Source organism: Sarcophilus harrisii, chromosome 2, assembly GCF_902635505.1.
Source record: "Sarcophilus harrisii chromosome 2, mSarHar1.11, whole genome shotgun sequence".
Lineage (NCBI taxonomy): Eukaryota > Metazoa > Chordata > Mammalia > Dasyuromorphia > Dasyuridae > Sarcophilus > Sarcophilus harrisii.
This window is the reverse complement of record NC_045427.1, coordinates 57,000,975-57,021,396: the sequence shown is the minus strand read 5'-3', so window position 1 is coordinate 57,021,396 and position 20,422 is coordinate 57,000,975. Positions and strand designations below refer to the sequence as shown.

Below are 20,422 nucleotides of genomic sequence, written 5' to 3'. Positions count from 1 at the left end.
AAAACTCCAAACATGGCACCTCATCTTCTCCCTTAGGTCTCTGCAGTCAGAGCCAGTAAAGCTACAAAGGTCCAGAGGCTGAGGGAGGCCAGTCCTATCGGCCTGAGAGCCCTAATCGGGGGCCAGAGGACAGAGCACTGGACTTGGATTCAGGGAGACCTGAGTTCAAAGCCAACCTCAGACACTCACTAGCTGGGTGACTCTGGACCAGCCCCTTCACTTCCCAGAGCCACACTCCCTCCCAGGTGGCGATGAGGACTAAGGGAGATACTATTTGTAGAGCGCTTTTCAAACCTTAAAGCCCGCTGGAAATGCTCTTAGTGCTGGCTACACACACTGGCCTCAGGAGATGCTATCTGCCCAGGGTCAAAGCTAGAATCTGAGCCAGGCCTCGGCAGGCCCATGGTTCTTTTCCTGGGATTCTGCTCTGTGCTGAGGGCTCCTTTCCCACTCTGAGGAGCCAAAACCTCCCCGGGCAGTCTGTCCCACCATCTAGCCTCAGCCCCTTGGCCAAGGTCTCCCTTGGCTCCTGGTTCTGTGTCCAGCACTAGAATGTTCCCTCTTGCACGTCATCCCTTCGAGCTCCTCTCCAACTTCTCCAGGCTAAGCATTCCAACTTCCCTCAGCTGCTCCTCCTGCAAGGATCTTCCTGGTCATTTCCAAACCATGCATTTTGGCCACTGTCCCCACCCCTCATCCTTATCTCCCTTCTATCAAAACCTTGGTCCTACTCCTGGAGCCATCCTGAGCTCTGTAAGATGAGTTTTTGGTTGTGTTACCTATCACCAAGTCATCACATCACTTCCCAATTTAATCTTTCTAGCTTCCCTTTAAATATATTCTCTTCCCCCATTAAAATGTAAATTCTATAGGTTGTGTGAGGAACAACATGAAGCATTAGACATTTTCTCTGATCCCTATAACCTCCCAAACCTCCCTAAAACAGAAATTATGCATCAAAGATAAAGCTACTTCAGTGCCTCTATAGTCTAGGACAACCAGAATCCAAAAGAAGGTTAAAAAAAACAAAAACTCCTAGGGGCAGTTAGGTAGTGAGTGGATAGTGCACCAGCCCTGAAGTCAGGAGAACCTAAGTTCAAATCCTGTCTCAGACAATTAACACATCCTAGATGTATGACCCTGGGCAAGTCACTTATCCCCAACTGACTCGGCAAAAAAACAAAAAACCAATAATCTCCTAAACCCCCTAAGCTCATTGACCCTCCATAGCCCTCTCCAACTCCCCTGGTGAAAATTAGCAAACCTAAGGACGTGACATTGCCTTACAAAACCCACTGCACCTTCCCTTTCCAGAACTGTGGAGATCCTGGCTCCAGGCTGCAGAAATTGGCTGCGACAGACAGCTAGCACTGCTGCAACCCTAATAGAGAAAAATCCACCTCCATAGCAATGGTGCTGCACAGTTTGGACCTGCCCGAGCCGGGGCAGACAACCCCACAGAAGCAGTGCTGCAAAGCGCTGAGGTGGGCCAAAGAATAAAGAACTGAGGGAGCAGGACAGGAAACAATGGGAATGAGGTGGGGTGGGAGACTGCACAATTCTACTAAGCCTGAGAAAAAGGGCATAGCATCCAGTTAGGGCCAGTTCTGATCACCCAAAAGTCACCTGAGGCAGAGATCAGACTAGTAAACCATGAGTTGTCCTGTGTGGGAAAAAAGCTGAGAGATCTGAGATCCAGTCTCCAAAGAAACCACAATCAGAGGCAAAGAAGTTATGAAGTGGGCAGGAGGGGAAAGTAAGGGAGGGCAAATAGGCTAAAACTACCAAAGATTTCAGGAAGAAGAAAACTCAAAAACCTTGGAAATAAGCAGATAAAAACAAACAAGGAAAATAGCAACAACAGAAAAAATATGACCTCTAGACTCAGTAAACAAGTTCAGGCATATATGAATAAATAATGCAAAACAAAGGAAAATTAGCCAATACTTGATGAGACAGAAGAACACCACAACAAACTATTCCTGAGTGCCTCAACGGAGAAATGAGAATTATAAAAGCAGAATTGAAGTTCTCAACACTAAAAATGTGGGTAGAATAGAAAAAACTTGAATCTGCAATGGCAAGCCTCACCAAAAAAACAAAAGAGAGAGCAATTGATTGGGAATGCAAATACACAAGGGTAAAAAGGCAATCTAGAAGAAAAGAAATAAAAACAATATTAAAAGAAAATACGCTCACTATACAAACAAAGCACATGATGTATAGAGACAACCTAAAGATTATAGGTCTTCCAGAAGAATGAAATATCTTAACACTACATTGAGAATACAATAAAAAGAGAATTTCCTTGAACTTCAGAACAAAGAAAATGAAATATCAATCAAAAGAATTCATAGATTGTCTCTAGGGAAAAAAGAAACACAAATCCAAGACTACAAACTCCAAGACAAATAGTGGCTAAATTTAAGAATGAAATTCAGAAATAAGTTCTGCAAGTGATTAGAAGACCTTCAAATACAAAGGAAAGGAATTTCAAATAACGTAAGACTGTTCTGTAGCCATTAGGAAAAGGAAAGGGGAATAGAATGATTATGTTCCAAAGGGCAGTCAGCAGAGCTCAGGATGCAGCTCCCCGATTACCTACTCTGAAAATCTGAACTTAACCATATCTACAAAAGATGGTCACTGTTTGAGGGAGGTGGTGATCAGAAGCAAAATTCTGGGGAGGAGGGAAAGGGGAAAGGAATGAGAATAGAAGGTCAGACATTCAATAATAAAGAAACATTTGAAACATCTTTAGAAAGAAAACTAGAACTGAAGAGATGATTTACTTCTTGAATACCCCAAACAACAGATATGCAGAGGAAGTGAATAAATGCAGTAGCTAATGACATCAACAGTTACAGAGCAACATCAGAAAAGCAAGAGATTTCTTTCAAAATATACATAAAGAAACAGGGGTGAAGGCTGAAATTTGGTAGAGGTACAGTGAAGAGGCAGGTAGAGGCCATTATGGACACAACCTAGGAACTCCCTGCCTATAGATGAATCAGGGTTTTCTATGGTACCATATTACAACACAGGAGGACACATGAACCATGGGAGGGGACCAGGGAGACGGATAGGAAGGTGTGAGGGGCAGAAGTCAAATAAAGGGCTGTGAGAGGAAGGTAACCCCTGTGGTTTGTGTGCAGAGGAGTGGTTAAGGATGAAGGGGGAAGACCAAACAAGGGGGAAAGGAGGAGGCCCAGTTTGGTTGGAGGAGGGGTTCCATACATAAAGGTGCCTGGGGTTAGAGAGAGACTGTCTAGAATACAACTGGGGATCTTATGCTAGGTATGATCTGGGGGATTTTATATTTGAAAATCTGCTCATCTTACATATGGATGGGGGGAGTTGGAACCCTTGGAGGCAATTGGCACCTGAGGGAGTTGGATAATAGGGATGCAGGAAGATTTTGAAGCAAATGTGGGGGAAAAAAGATAAGTGAGGAGGATATAAGATCAGTGTAGGGCTGCCTAATCAGAGACATGATGAAGAAAAGGTCCTGCCACTGGGCAATGTCCTCTTTGACATCTGCAATAGCTGGCACTATTCTGGGAGTGAGGCACATGGAAAAGGGAAATCAATGGGGCAAGCTCTACAGGACAATGGCAGAAACCATCTAGAGGGAAGATCCTAGACTGGATACCTTGGAAGCTTTGAATGCGTGAGGAATACAGAGAAAATATACAGATAATTATAAGGGTTATGAATCAGAGAATGAGGGTCTAGAGTACACAGAAAGACAGAATGGGTAATGAAAAGAAAAATCTTTTTTTGTAAAGGAGGTCAAAAAATGAAACTTAAAAAACTAATAAACAGGATGATCTAAAGGGGGAGGAAAGGAAGGAAGAATATACTTGACAGAGGAAGAAGGAAAGAATTATATAACCAGATAAAAGCAAGAGAGAAAAAAGAACTAATAATAAGCAAAACCCCAAAGGTAAAAAAAAAAAAAAAAGAAAAGTAATAAGAAAAGGAGGGAATCAGAGGTGAAGGGAACAGAACCACCTTAAAAAAAGATTAAAATAATTGAAGGAATATAGTATTGAATTTACAGGAGAAGAAATCATAACTTGAAAAAAAACAATATTAAAGATAGATGGAGAAAAATAGAAACCAAACTCTCATAACTTTAAATATGAATGCATTAAACAATCAAAAAAAGTTAGGTGAAGCCAAGGTGGTATTGTAAATTCAGGAACTTGCCCAACCTCTCCCTCAAACAGCTCTAAATTCCTTTAAATAATGACTCTAACCAATCAAAAAAAGTGACAGTCTAGATAAGAAAACAAAACTCTATAATAATCTATTGCTTACAAAAACCCATTTCAAAACAAAAGGCATACACAAAATAAAACTGAGGAGATATAAAAAAAATTACTATGCATCAAGTAAATCCAAGAAAAGCAGGAGTCATAACAAAGTAAAAAAAATCAAAAAATAAAAAGCAATAAGGAAACTATGTTAAAAGAAAGCACAGACATCAATATCAGTAATAAATTTGTATACTCCAAATGCATTAAGCATCCAAATTCATAAATAAAACGTTATCTGAGCAACAAAGCATAAATAATAACACAATAGTGATGGGAGACTTTAAATTCTCCCTCTCAGTTTTGGATATGTAACAGAAAGACAAACAAAAAGGAAAGTATAGAATTCAAAAATTTTTTTTGAAGAAACTGAAGTTAAATGACTTATAGCATCTTCTAAATGGGACAGCAAAAGAATATACATATTTCTAAGCATCACATGGAACTTTTACAAAAACAGATCATGTGCTAGGGCACAAAGATATTGCAAATAAATGTAAAACAGAAGAAATAGTCCATATATCCTTTATAGACATGATTCAATAAAAATAACTGATTCAAGGAACATAAATAAAAGATCCAGACCCAAGCAGAAACTTAATGAAATCCTAAATAATGAATGGGTCAAAGAACAAATAAGAGAAATAATTAATGACTGCATTAAAAAAAAAAAAAGATAACGATGAAACAACATACCAAAATTTTGGGGATGTAGTTCAGGGGAAAATCATATTTTTTCAAACATAATTAACAAAACAGAAGATCACCTGGCAGGATAAGATATCAGACACTGTGAGATCCCTTCTCAAACTAAATTGCCAAGCATTCAAATTCCATGGCAAAGAGTGCAACGCCGTTGGGGTGGCCACATTGTTTGAATGCCAAACATATACTTGCCAAAAAGACTATTTTATTGAGATCTCACACAGGGCAAGTGCTCACATGGTGTTCAGAAAATGCTATACAAGTTCACTCTCAAAGTCTCTCTTAAGAACTTTGGAACTGATTGCACTACATAGGAGACACTGGCACAGAACTGCCCACCATGACATGCCTTCATCAGAGAAGGTGCTGTGCTCTATGAGCAAAGCAGAATTGAAGTCGTTCAAAAGAAACGTGAAATGCACAAAGTTATAGAGAATCCAACCCAAATATTCATGTGGACTATTTGTGCCCAATGTGTGGTATAGTGTTTGGAGCTCATATTGGTCTGATTAGCCACAGTTGGACACATTGTAACTTGAGTCTAAGGTAGTGATGTCACATTGTTCCTCTTTGAGAACAAAAGACCGACCAAACAAACAACCACCAACAAAATAGGAAGGAAGATTAATGAATTGAATATTTATTTTTTAAAATTAGAAAGCCAACAAACAAACCTAAAAAAAATCACAAAAAAAGAAATGTTACAAAAATTAGAAAGGAAATAAATTGAAAACAAAAAACTCCATAGAAATAATAAAACTATAAGCTGATGCTCTGAAAAGATTAATAAAATGGATAAACTTTAGCTAACCTGATTAAAAATAAAAGAGTAGAAAATCAAATCAATAAACTAGTAAACAAGCTAGGCAAAAATCACAGCAAAACCAAAAGAAATAAAAATAATCAGAACATATGTGTAGTTATATGCTAACAAAACTGAGAACAGAAAATAGAGGAATACCTTCAAAAACATAAAATAATCAAACAATCAAGAGAGTAGATAGAGATCTTAAATAACCCAATCTCAGAAAAAGAAACAGATCTAACTGTAAAAGAACTACACAGAGGGGGAAAAAAGTAAACAAACTTCTGGACCTGCAAAATTTGCAGGAGAATTCTATCAAACTTTAAAAAACAGTACCCATACTTCTCAAATTATTGCCAAAAATTAAGAAAGGATTCTTTTATGAGACCTTTTATGAGACAAATACAGTCCTAATACATAAAACAGGAAAAGATAAAATGCAGAAAGAACACCTTAAGCCAGTATTATTAATGATCATTGACTCCAAAATTTTAAATAAAATCCTATCAAACAGACTACAGAGATTTATCTAAGAAATTATTCATTATGATCAAATAGGATTTGTATGAGGAATGCAATGCCCAACGTTAGGACAACAACAATCAATATAATTAATCAAATTAAAAACTGCAATATCCCAAACTACTTGATTATCTCAAGATGCAGAAAAAGCCTTTGAAAAAGTACAACTTTATGCTAAAAGCCCTATAAAGCACAGAGACCTTTAAAAAAAATCATAAAAAGCATCTATCTAAAAACAAAAGCAAGCATTACATGCAATGAGAACACACTAGAACCCTTTCCATATAGTTCTGAAAATGCCAACAACAATAGAACAAGATAAAGAAATTAATGGAATAAAGATAAAGAGGAAATAAAAGTATCCCTGTTTGTTAAGGCTTTACTTAGAAAATCCAGATTCAGAAACGATACTTGAGACATTAGCTGCAGCAAATCTGAAGATTTAAAAATAAATTCTTAAAAATCAATATCATTTCTATATAATAAAACAATAAAAACATAATATAAAGGGAAATATCATTCCAAATAATTACAAAATGCATAAAAATCTGAGACCAAGCATACAAAAGCTTTGTATAGATTCAATGACAAAGAGCTTCTTAAAAAAATTTTGCATAGACTCAATTATAAAGTGTTCCTTAAAGAAATAAGGAACAATATAAATAACCAGTATCCATGGCTATCCCATGACAATATAATAAAAATGACAAAATTACCCAAATTAATTTATACTTTTAATGTTAAGCCAAGGAGACACTTTATAGAATTTGATAATAAAATTAATTTGGAAAACAAAAGATCTAGAACATCAAGGGAAATGATGTAAGGACAAAGGGTGAATAGTACTTCCAGATTCCAAACTATATTATAAAGCAGCAGTCATCAAAACCATCTGGCATTAGTTTAAAAAAATAGAAATAGATTACATAAAGGAGATTCAGAAACAACAGAATCCAACAATTCAGCATTCAATAAGGTGAAAAACATAAAATTACCTACGACAAAACTCCTTGATACAAACTTCTGGGAAAATTGGAAAGCAGTCTGCCAAAAATTAGGCTCAGACCAATACTTCACACCACATTTCATAATACAATCTCAATGTATACACAATTTAAATGTGAAATACTATACCATAAAAAAGTTAGAAGAGAAACACATAACATACCTCTCATAGCTATGAGCTGGAAATAATATTCTTAATCAGAGGCAATTACCAAAGATAAGACGATAATTTTGAATAATAACACACCAAAAAATCAAATATATAAAAATCAAGCAGGACTTAAAGAAATTTGAGAGGACACCCCTACCTAGACCTTAATGGAAATGAAAAGTCCACAGACAATATATACAAACTGCACATGTTCCTGGACTTTTTCAATATAGCAATCAGTTATGTTGATTTTTTTTCCTTCTCTACAAAATATGATTTGTCATATGGGATAGTTCTCTGTGAAGATCAGGGAGAGAGATACTTGAAATAACTATAATGATATAAGAAACATACAGTATCAATTTAAAACTAATTTTAAAAAATGCAAACTCCTTGAGGGCAGAGATTACATTGATGTCTCATATTTCTATCTCCAATGGTTGGCCCACAGTAAGTGCTTGATAAATGGCTTTTCATTCATTCATTTCTTCATTTATTCTTTCTACATGAAATATACTTATCAAGGTCCTTTATCATCCTGGGGCACTCGGCAATCTCCAGCTTATTAATGTCTTTAAGCTGTGATGGTCAGAATTGAACACCAGAGCCTAAACAAGGGCAAAACATAGAGGGAGGACTATCAATTTCTGATTCCAAGAGAGCTAGAGCACCTGACTTGGGAGTGAAGAAGAGCTGAACTCAAATCCTGCCGTCTACATTCTCTGTGTGATCCTGAGCAAGTCACTCAAGCCTTGTTTGCCTCAATTTCCTCATCTGTAAATAGGGGATCATAACAGCACAGACCTTGAACACAACATTTCATCTCCCATCTCTATGCTGTCTCTCATGCTTGGAATGACTTACTTCCTCAATTTTGCCTCATCATCTATTCTGTATGTATCTTCTATGTATCTGTTATTTACATGTTGTCTCCCCAATTAAAATTTAAGTGCCTTGAAGATAAGAGCTGTTACTGCCTTTCTTTGCATCTCTAGTGCTATTAGACAGATAGGACTTAATAAAGGTTTATTTATGTCCAAAGAGCTATAAAATTGAGCATACTCTTTGACTTACCAATACCACAACTAGATCTGTATCAAAATATTTTTTAAAAGAAAAAGTTTCTATATGTACAAAAATATTCATAATAGCTCTTCTTGTAGTGGCAAAGAATTGGAATTTAAGGGGATGCCCATCAATTGGGAAATGGATGAGCAAGCTGTAGTATGTGATTGTGATGGAATACTATTATAACTATATGAAGTGATAAGGAGGATGATTTCAGAAAAACCTGAAAAGACTTAACAATTATGCAAAGTGAAATGAGCAGAACCGGAAGAATACTGTAAACAGAAACAGCAATATTTTAAGAAGGGTCAATTGTTAAAGACTTTACTATTTTGATCAATAACATCATTACAAATGAAAAATTACAATCCATCTTTATAAAAAATACTATCCACTTCTAGAGAGAGAGAATGAGGTCTGAATGCAAATCAAAGCATATCATCTTGTACTTCATTTTTTTGTGGGGTTTTTTTTTTTGGTCTGTGTTTTCTTTTACAACATGATTAATTAGAAATATGTTTTGCATGACTGTACATATATACGTATATCAAATTGCTTACAATCAGAGAGGAGAAGAGAGAAAAAATTTGAAACTCAATTTTTTAAAAAATGAATATGAAAAAAAATTTTTTTTCATGTAATTGGGAAAAACTATAAAAGTTTACTGCTTGTCTGCCTTCAAAAGATTATTCAGAGAATCAAAGGAGATAATGTGTCCAAAGCACTTTGAATATCTTGAAGTGCCACATAATTGTCAACTCTTGTCTTTACTGTATTATCCTGGAAACTGAGTCTCTCTCAGTCTAGCCTAAGCTCCTTTTTGGGATGCCAGTGCTCACTACTAACCCTAGATCTTCAAATTCCCCCTGCAAGACAGAATATCCCCAAAGTCTTAGCACCGGTTTAAGCCTCTGAGGACACCCTCACTCACTAGCTGAATGACAAATACCTCTCCAGTTGTTGCTTTGCAGTCAGGTCTGACTCGTCATGACTCCACGGGGATTTTCTTGACAAAGATATTGGTTCGCCACTTCCTTCTCCAGCTCATTTTACAGAGGAGCAAAGTGAGACAAGAGGGTGAAGTGCCTTGTCCAGGGGCACATGGCCCTCTGCCCTCTGAGAGCAGATCTGTACTTCAGGCCCAGCGCTCTGCGCCCTATGATGCCCCAGCTTCCTCCCTTCACTCTACAGGGTCTACTTTACAAATGAAATCCTTTACAAATGAAATCCTAAATCCACCTGAAGAGGATTCCAGTCTCACTTGGACAGAGGGAGCAGATGCTGAGGAGAGTTCGAGCTCCTGAGTGCAGCCCTCGCCAAACCTCTCGGGTCATGCAGGGCCCAGCCTGGCCTATCCCACAGAGATCCCGGCCCGGCTCTGTAACCATGCTGAGGGCAAGCCCAGACAAACCTGCAGCTGGGCACACCCTGCCCTCAGAAATGTCACACCTGAGAGGATCCGGCTCAGCCCATTCAAGTTTAGACAAGGAAAAGGGTAAGATGGCAGCCTGGGACAAGTCCCAGCAGTGGGGCTGGTCACCATTTACTGCCCCCACACTAGGAGAGGAGGGGGCCCTGCGTGCACAGGATCCAGCAGCAGAACCCTAGGGGCAACCTCATGGGTGCTTCTCCAGGAAGACCCAAGGCAGCAGGAGGAGTGATCCTGGCCTGTGCTCCTCAGCCATGTCTCTGACACAAATCTCCTTCAGATCCTAGATGAAACACTGGGGAAAAGAAGAAACTCTTTCATACCATCAGGAGGGGGTCCCTTTAGATTCGTATTTCATGGGAGACCTGAATGGATTTCTCCTTACCCCCAAAGGTCTACTCTTCCCAACTGACACTGTCTTTGGTTGGGGTGACCTCTGGGGTCCAGGAAAAGCTGGCCCTTACCTTTCCTGCAGTCCAATCCTTCCTCACTTCTCTATTGAATTTTTGTGATTCAGGGCTAACTGATTTCCTTACCTCCACCCTAGTTCTGTTGAATCCCTGCACACCCTGCTGGCACACATTCCTAAAAACCCCTTTCAACATATCACTCCCATAGGAAAACGACATTTGTTGACTCCCCAATGTCTGCAGGACAAAGTTCCACTTTCTCAAAGCCCTCCATGTTCTTATGGCCCCAGCAATCTAAATCGGGGTTTTTTAAATCATGAGCCAACCTATCCCTTCTGGAAGGAGCATAAGGAGACTGGAGTTTTCTAACATAAAAGCAGAAGAGGAAAGCGGGGTATTCTTGGGGTGTAGAAAGTGTGACCAACCACTGAACACACTCTCACTTATGCTAGGGTATTTAGAGGAGCCACACAGCAAGACCAGACCTTGGATCTGATTGGCCCATACATGGCATGAAAATGTGACGAGAGTAAGGGGCAAGGCTGGGGGTCTGCTGCCAAAGCCTGGATCTTCTTGTGTCTATTGTGGTGAATGGAAGCATCCACAGAATGAGTGACTGTGGGTTCCTGGGTCATAGAGATGACTTGCACTTGGTAAACACTTAATATCAGTTGAAGTACGTGCCCGCCTAGCTTCATAGCTTGTGTTGTTCCAGAAGATGCACAGAATTCATGACTACTAGAGGACAGGAGGCGATAAAGTTTTGTTTCAGAGATACTCTAGATCTGCTTCTCTGAATTATAGGAACCAAAGCTACTTCTCAGAGAAAGGGCAGACATTAGGAATGGGACAGCCAAACTCTACCCTACCTCAAATCAGTAAGACTGTGTCAGAGACCATTGACTCCAAAAAGAGACTGTGTGTGTGTGTGTGTGTGTGTGTGTGTGTGTGTGTGTGTTAAGCATGAGAGGTTTGGGGAAATTCCAACCACAGACAGCTAGAGGGTAGACTAATTCACATAAGGGATGCTGTCTGTCTTAAGACTAAATGCAGAAGTGACACCAGTGAATGCATGCCAGCAGAGCATTTTTTTTTTTTTTGAAGAAGGGTTTTCTCTCAGCGTGGGAGGTGGATGTACTTCTGAGGACAATCAAGCTCTCTGGGAAACCTACTTCCCATACTCTCTTCTGAACTGTCCCTATCTTATGTAGCACATGTGCCTCAAAATCTGCTTTATCACTTGCCCAAAGGTCTACACAAACTCTGCTGGCAGCAAAAGACTTCCTGATGTGAAGATACAATACCCTCCCTTTCCCAGCTTTCCTAGTGGGACTAGAAAGGTTCAGTTCACCAGAAATCTTCCTAGTTTCTGTCTTTGGTGGCAAAGAATCATGGAATATTGGAATCCTGGAAAGGATCATGGAATGTGAAGGTTACAGAATAGAATACTGAACCTTAGAATATGGACTGTTAAGAATTGAGAAGGGATTTAGGACATAAGAGTGCTAGAACTGTGAGGGGCCTTGGGGTGTAGAGAGCTAGAACTGAAGGAACTTAGGAGATGGAACTGGGCAACTATCAGAAAGAACCATTAGAGCTAAAAGAGACCTGAGAGATCACCTAGTGCTTTAAAGCCCTGTCAAATACATGGAAGCTGGAGGGGGGGAGGGGGAAGGGATTCAAGAATGAAAGAGGACATGGATAGTGAATGGTAGGCCTGGAATTGTGATTCCAGCCTAGAGTTCTCTGCTATACTATTAGAGTGAAGAAAAAGAGAATACCCAGAACAAACTTTGGCAGAGAGCTCTAAGGGTCCCCGGTGGGGTAGGTGCCCTGATCTCTATTTGCAGGCAGGCAGTCACTTCCAGGAGCCAGACATCTGGGAGTGAACCCACCCCTAGCCAAGGCTGCTTGCGTCTGCCCATTTAAACAACAGAATCACTGATTTAGGGCTAGGGAGACTATGGCTTGCGCACAGTATAGGCCTGCAGGATGCGTTTCCTTCAGGGCAGGGGAGAAGTCTTGTTCCTTCCTCCCTGAGAACAGAAGACCTGTTGTAAGTTAGGGGTGGGGAAGCTGGGAAGACAAGGGCAAGTTAACAGTATTCTTTAGTGATGGGTCAACCTCAGCTCGTATGCAGAGGGAGGGAGGCTACAGAGGCTGCTCTGCGACCGGGGCCTCCTAGCCTGTTTGTGTTTGTATCTGGTTGCTATGAGGGGGAGCTTGAAGAATCTGGTGGGTTAGCGTTTCTCATGACAACTTAACTGGGCATCTTCTCAGCTTTATTACTCCCTGAGGGGATCCACGGAATACAGGCATTCAGGACTCCCCCACCCCACACTCCCCTGGCTTCTGGCCCCAAATGTGCTCTGATTTCCAGAAAGCACCCAGACATGGGAATGGGAACAAGGCTGGCCTACAACACCCTACACACATTTCTATCGGGCTAGGCTGGGGGTAGGGGTGGCCAGAGGGAGGAGAGAGGGGAGCAGGGAACAGCTGTGTGTGGATTCTCCAGCTGGAAACTCCACCTCCAGCTCCAGAAAAGACTCGCAGGCTCCCAGGGGACTATTCCTTGTTCGTTTCCATGCTTTAACTCTTCCTGTCCCAGCTGGCTGGTCTAGAGGAAAGGTAAATATGGCCCTGAGGAAATTTAGCCAGAGAACAACTACAGGCAGGCAAATCCCCACAACCTTTGGTTACCTTTCCAGAGACTCAGTGCTCCTACAGTGAGAGATCAGAAGACAGAAATTATATGCTAAACTGGGGACACATCAGTGTCTATAAGAATCAAATGGACTATGGCTTCAAATCATGGCTACTGCTGGTTACCTGGATGACCCTGGTTGAGCCATTTATGGTTCTCAGTTTCCTCATTCATAAAAAAAAAAAAAAAAAAAAAAGAGAGAGAGAGAGAGAGAGAGAGAATTGGACTAGATGATTTTTAGGTTGTTTCCAGCTTTAATATTCCATGAATGTCTAACACCATCCAACTACAACTACAGAATGTCAGAACTAATCAGGACCTGTAGAGACCATGGAGTTCAAATACCCCATTTTACAGAAGAAACTGAGACCAAGCAGAGTAACCAAACCTTCCATCAGCCAAGTCCATGATTCTGTTAGCTTTGGAGCTAACATCCCAGCAGATTCTGCCTAAGTCATCACCAATGACACAAGCAAGAGGCAGTATGATGTAGTGGAGAGACCCTCAGATCGGGAACTCTTCTGTAAAGTGGAGAGGATCTTACTCAGGATGTAACTTCCCAGGGCTACTGCAAGGAAGTAACTTAGTAAAATTGGGAGCACTATAGAATTATAATCATTATGCATACCTACCTTGAACTCCCTCCCACTTTCTCCAATTCCAGATCATTTCTTACTCTTCTATTGTCAGTAGAAATGGAATGGCCATTAAAGACCCCAAACTGCAAACTCTAGAGACCCCAGGTCTCTGCATTCTCAGATGCACTCTTGGCTTTTTCCTAAACTTTGAGAGTTCCCTCCAGGCCGTGGCAGTCTTTAGAAATGAGCCCTGCAGAGCTGGAACAGGGAGTTCAGGGTATTCAGGCCCTTGGGCCTGAATCATTTGATGCTCCTGTGCTCTCTTGGATTTCCCCATGCTTTTCACATAGCTCTGGCCTGTCCTGCTTCCTGCTTCTTACACTTCTTCATACCTTCTGGCATTATGCTGAAAGCCCCAACTGTCTTCAGTCCAGGGCAAATCCCAACAAGATTCCAAGATTACAGAATCATGGAATCTCCAAGTTAGAAAGACCTCAGATCACCTGGCCCAACTCCTACAAGAAGCAGGAATCTTCCCTATAACATCAACAAGGTGGTTTCCCAACCTCTACTTGAACAAATATTATCTAGTGACAATGAATTCATTATTTCCCAAGTAAAACTATGCAATTATTTAACAGCTAATTGTTAAGAAGTCCCTATCTCTCCTGAGCTTTCATTCACTGGTCCTAGTTTTTTTCTGAAGTCCAGCAGAAAACATTTAATTCTCTTCCACACAATGGTCCCCTTCAGCTAACTTAAAGTCATTTCATTGTCCTGGATGCCCTTTTCTGGATGCATTCCATCCTACAATGAGATGCCTAGAAATCACAAAATGCTTCAGGTGTGGCCTGATCAGCACAAAGTTATAGGGCTATGAAACTTTAGCCTGGACACAAGACGTTTATTATTAAATCATCATAAGACATCTGAGCTTTATTGGCTGCCATTTCTCTCTGCTGACTAACACTGAGCTTTTAGTCAATTCACGCATTCTAGTCTTCTTCATTCCCCAGAGATACTTTCTTGGCCATCTCTTCCTCATCTTTAGTTAGTATAGTTGATTTTTTTACCTTAAGAATAGAACTCTACACTTATCCCTATTACATTTAATTTTGTCAAATTCAATCGCCAGTCACCAAGTCCAGTTCTCTAAGCTGCAAAACACTTTTTAAGAGTTCATAGGATCAAACCACCAAAGAGATACTTTATAGGACTACACTAAATAATAATAAAATTCACTTGGAGGAATAAGAGACTTAAAATACCTAGGAAAAAATGAAAAATGGCAACAATGAAGGAGGAATAGTACTTCTAGACCTACATCTATTACAAAGTAACAATTATCAAAACTTTGTCTAAAAAAAGAAAAAAGATCAAAAGAACAGACTACACAAGGATGAATCTGATATAATAATTCAGTAACAGTATTTGACAAACATAAAAATGTAAATTACCTAGAAAAGAATACTTTGAAAAGAATTGCTAGGAAAACTGTAATCTATCATGCCAATAATCTCACTGTATAACAAATTCAAAATAAATATATAGTCTGAATATTATACCATATAACATCACACCATAAAAAAATTGGAAGAGAAACTGCTCATATACAGTATATACACATATATACAGTATATATATATATATATATATATATATATATATACAGTACCTTTCATAGGTTTGGCTATGAGGTGTCTTGTATGACAGAGGTGATTAAAAATATTAAATTGGACATTTTTCCTATATGAAATCAAAAAGCTTTTGCATGAAAAAAATTTATGCAAATACTGCACTTAGCAGGTAAGTATTTGACAATAAAAACATCCAAGTATCAAGTATTTCTGACTAGAGTTTAATATTCAAGATAATTTTTGTTGTTTAAATTGTGTCTGACTTTATGACCTCATTTGGGGGATTTTCTTAATAGAGATACTGGAGTCCTTTGACATTTCCTTCTCGGATCATTTTACAGATGACTAAATGAGGCAAAAAAAGGAAAAGTGACTTGCATGAGGAGTATCTGAAGCTAGATTTGAACTTAGGAAGATCAGTCTTTCTGACTCCAGGCCAGGCATGCTATTCACTGAGCCACCTACACCAAGATACATAGAGAAGTAACAAAATATAAACCCAAAGACAAACTATCAAATGAAAAGCACAGTCCTCAAAAGAACTACAAAGTATTAATAAGCATGTGAAAGAATGCTCCAAATCACCAACAGTAAGAGAAATGCAAATATAAAAGAACAATGAAGTTTCACTTTAAACCCAAATTGGCAAAAGCAACAAGAGGTGGGAATTGTAACTTTTGGAAGGGTTGGAAAAAGCCAAGATCACTAATACACTGCTGAACAAACTATGAACTGGTCCAACCAGTCTAGAAAAACATTCAAAGAGAATGAGTAAAAGATCTACACCCTTTGACCTCGAGATCCTGCTATTAGGGATATACCCATTGGCCAAAAGAAAGACCCAATATGCAACAAAATGTTTATAACGGAAATTTTGTGGCAACAAAGAACGGGAAATAAAGTAGATGCCCATTGAGAATGGGAAGCGGCTAAATAAATGGAGCTCCATGAATGTACTCAAATATCATTGTGTTGTAAGAAGTATTGAATGTGATGACAACAGACATAGGAAGACATGAATCAATGCAAAATGAAATTAGGCAGATTTCTGAAAACAAAATATCCAATGACTACAACAATATAAATGGAAAAAAACAACAACATAATCAAAACTGAAGGCTGTAAAAACCTGGAAAAACTTACATGAACTGATGCACAGGGAAATAAACAGAACCAGAAGAACATTGTACAACAATACTTCTCAATGAAAAGCTTGGCTATTCTCGGCAATACAATGATCCAAGACAATCTCAAAGGCCTCATATAAAAAAAATGCTACCCCCACCTCTAAAGAAAGAACTAATATTAACTGAATACAAACTGACTCATGCTGTTTTTTACTTTTTTCTTTTTTTTTTCTTTTGAGTCTTCTATAAAATGACTAATGTTTCACATGACTGCACATGTATAATCTATATCTGAATATGTACCATCTCAGAGAGGGAGAGAATTTGGAACTCAAAATTTTAAATAAAAATGTTAAACTTTTAAAAAGGAATGCCATGAAATCATAATGACCAAGCTTAGTCAGTCCCAGAGAAGAAACAGAAGGCCCTTCTTTCTAAATTTTGTTTTACAAAAGTGGGAGACTATGGATATGAAACACTGCAATTATTAATCTTTTCTGACATGTGAGCTAATATTGCTGAATCTTTTCCTCCCTTCTTTTTATTTCTTATTATAAGGGACAATCCTCTGGGATGGGTACAGGGAAGGGATACATTGGAAAATGTAGGTGATATAAAACCAAAATCTGTAAGTAAAAGGTATTTTTAAATTTTATGAGTTCATAGGACCATAAATCTTGAACAAGAAAGAACTGCCAAAGCCAGGCAGCCTAATTCCTTCCTTTTATAAATAAGGAACCTGAGGCTTATAATGAATAAATCACCGGGCACCACAGACAGAGTCTGCCCCCTGTCTTTGAATTGGCCACAGAAGTGAGGAGGAGAGCTTCTTCTTGACCCGCTCCCTACCCCACAACCTCCCCAGGCCCGACTTCCTCCCTGAGCCCGGGTACCTGCATGGGTCGCATCTTCGGCTCCTTTTGGGTCTCCTTCACCTCCTTTGGGGGCCGCTGCTGCACGATGTACTCATAGGTGGTTAGTTTGTGCCATACTGGAGAAGTGGAAAGAGGACACGGGACAAGCTGGTGGCTCCCTCCCAATCGCAGAGGACACGAGCTGCCCACTGGGCTACGGAATGACTCAGGGAAGGAAAAGTCAGGCAGTGTGCCCAGCAATGAGAGTCCCCCCAGTGGAATGAAGGAGGCCCAGAAGTTCAGGAGGAACCTTAGAGCCACATCTGGTGTTACTGACTTGGTTTTCCTCTTCGGTTCAGAGGGCATGGGAGTGAGGACATGTAGAAAGGGCGAGATCTGCCCTGGCACAGAGGGCAGGAGGGGGACGGTGGCCTGTGTCTTTGGAAGCCCATCCCAGGGCCTTTCTTTTTTTAAACCACTCCCCCCTCCCGCCCCAACTCTGCTCAGTATCCAGTATTATGGAAACCTGTGGGCCACCCTCTGCTCTGCACCTTGGAGATGGCTTTGCCCGTGAGAAACAGGCCCAAGTAATGGTCCCTGGTGGGCAGAGAGGAGAAGTCCTGGCTGTGTCACAGCCCAAGGCTCCTGCAGACCTCTGGGCCCAGGAGCCCCATCCCGTGCTTCTGACGGATGGCAGGCTGCTGGGAGGCTCACACTCTGCATCCTGCAGAGGGGGGTGCCACCGTGTGGAGAGCAGCGTAACTGCAGCAGAGACACGGCTTGGGGAGCAGATGGGGAGGACGTGGGTCTCGGAGGGGAAGGGGCCTGGGGACCCAGACCGATGTGGCCGAGCAACTCTCAGAGCTGGAGGGTGTGGGGGGGTTGCCAGCCAAGTTTTGGGGGCTAGGGAGCAACAGCACTGGGACCACCTAGAGAGCCAGGGGTCTTTCCACTCAGTATGCTGGAGGTGCTGTGAGGAGGATAGGAACCTCTTCCACTCCTCCCCACTCAAGGCAGGCCAGCTAGGTGAGTGGGGCCGGGGGCCCAGGGAGACGTCAGGTTACGTACTGAGATAGATGTGGAAGCAGAGAAGATGTCCCAGCAACACCACAGAGAGCAGGCCCAGCAGGATGAGGAGGGCAGCCAAGGCGAGGATGGCAGGGGCCTGGGTCTCCACGGGGGCCGCGGGGAGAAACACGAACCAAACGTCGGTGTGATTCTTCAGGACTAAAAAATCAACAGGGCAGGCTGCAGTCTCGGCTCCTGAGCTGGCTCAGGGAACAGTGGGGAGGGAGGGCAGGCTGCAGCCAAAGGGTTCCCACCGTGGCTCCCAGGGGTCAGCCCACTTCCTGCCAAAGATCCCTGGGGGCAGAGTAGGGAGGGGTCCGGAGGAACGCCCTGGTCTAACAGGCTCCCTGCCCAGCTCAGGGGGCAGAGCGGGGAGGGGTCCGGAGGACTGCCCTGGTCTAACAGGCTCCCTGCCCGGACCTCAGGGCCATCAGCAGCCTCTGTTTCTAGCCACTTTCCTACTTCCCCCTCACATACTGCCTACTCCAGCCTGGCTGGCCCATCGTCCCCCCTCCGAACACAGCCTCCTCCTTCCTCCCTCAATGCCCTTGCTTGTACTGTTGCCTGTCCATGACAGCCCCAGCCACAGGTCCCTCCTCAGAAGCACAGAGCGTTTGCCATGCCTCCCAGACCCCCGGGGCCTTCTGGGCTTCTGCCTGCTTGGCCTCCTGGGCTGTCCCTGAGGATGGGGAACCTGTCTTAGCCAGTGCCTGACACCCAGTAGGTCTGCCCTATGGCAGGAGGAGAGGGAAGGGAGGCCGGCCGACCAGGAAGACCATCCCACCTTCAAAGTGTTTGTTGGTCCGAAGCCGCATGGGGTTGATAAAGAACTCCACAAAGATGTAGAAGGCGATGAGCACCACCAGCAGGACCCCCAGCAGGGCTGACACCACACTGTTCAAGAAGAGCCTGAGGGAAACACAAGCCAAGGTTGCCCCGGCTCTGGTCCACATCCCATGGCCTGCAACAGGATGACCCACTCCGGAGTCAGGGAGTCCCCCCCAGAGACGTGGGGTCCGGGCCGGGCCAGCACCAGTCGGCAGCCTGGGCCGCAGGGGAAGGAGCTGAGGGTGCTGAGACTGCCTGGGGGAGCACTGAGCCTGGAGGCAGCCTGGCCCGAGACCTGGCCTTAGACACTCACCAGCTGGGGGACCTTGGGAGAGCTACTTCGCCACTGCCTACCTCGGTTTCCTCAACTGTATAATGGGGGCAATACTAGCTCCCAGGGTGGACATGATTTGTGAAGCTCTTAATGCAGTGCCTAACACATAGCAGTGTTGTGCTGGAGATGAGGAGGAGGAGGAGGAGGAGGAGGAGGAGGAGGAGGAGAAGGAGGAAGAGGAGAAGAAGGAGGAGGAGGAGGAGGAGGAGGAGTGGAGGGGAGGGGGAGGAAGAGGAGGAGGAAGGTGGTCAAAGGATCTCAGAGCTGAGAGGCCAGAAGGAACCTCAGAAATCTGCCCGATCTCCTCCTCTAGCAGATGAGCCAACTGAGGCTCTGACAGGTGACGACTTCCCTGCAATTCCAGGGTAGCAAACAAGTGGCTGACTGCAGGGCGGGCTGTGGGCAGCTCACAGCCATCTTCATGGAAGCCCTTTGGCACAGAGCAAAGAAAGCAGGACTGAAGCAAAGGTGGGGATGGGCCGTGGCCACCAGCCAAGCCCATAGGCAGAAAAGGTCAGCTCAGAATAAGTGAGATATTTGTGCGGTTAAGTGTTAAAACTCAGAGTGGAACTGGAGATAACAAAGACAGGAGCAACCTCCTCAGGAAATAGGGGTGCAAGTCTCTTAGGGAGGAGAGAGAAAGTGTAGGGGGAGAGGCCTGGTGACTTAGGGAGGAGCCTCCAGAGAGCAGAAAACTGCGAGTGTTAGAAGCTGCCTCATCCAAGCCCTACCTGTAGGGGAAAGAACACTCTAGCACAGAGCCAATGAGCATCCATTCTACCTTTGCTGGAAGAGCTCAGGGCTCAAAGCCATGAAGATCACGGGTCCGACACACTTGCTGTGTGGTCCTGGACAAGTCACTTAACTTGCCTCCG

General features: G+C 42.2%; 1 protein-coding gene across 1 annotated transcript in view; it reads right to left on the bottom strand.

Moving 5' to 3' along the window:
- ZDHHC1 (zinc finger DHHC-type containing 1) overlaps positions 1–20,422 on the bottom strand; it is a 56,182-nt gene that overhangs the window by 15,024 nt on the left and 20,736 nt on the right. The window contains exons 5-7 of the mRNA XM_031949235.1: positions 19,170–19,294; positions 18,386–18,544; positions 17,357–17,454 (exon numbers count right to left, since the gene is read on the bottom strand). Coding sequence (XP_031805095.1) covers positions 17,357–17,454; positions 18,386–18,544; positions 19,170–19,294 — 382 coding nt within the window. The remainder of the gene's footprint in view (positions 1–17,356; positions 17,455–18,385; positions 18,545–19,169; positions 19,295–20,422) is intronic.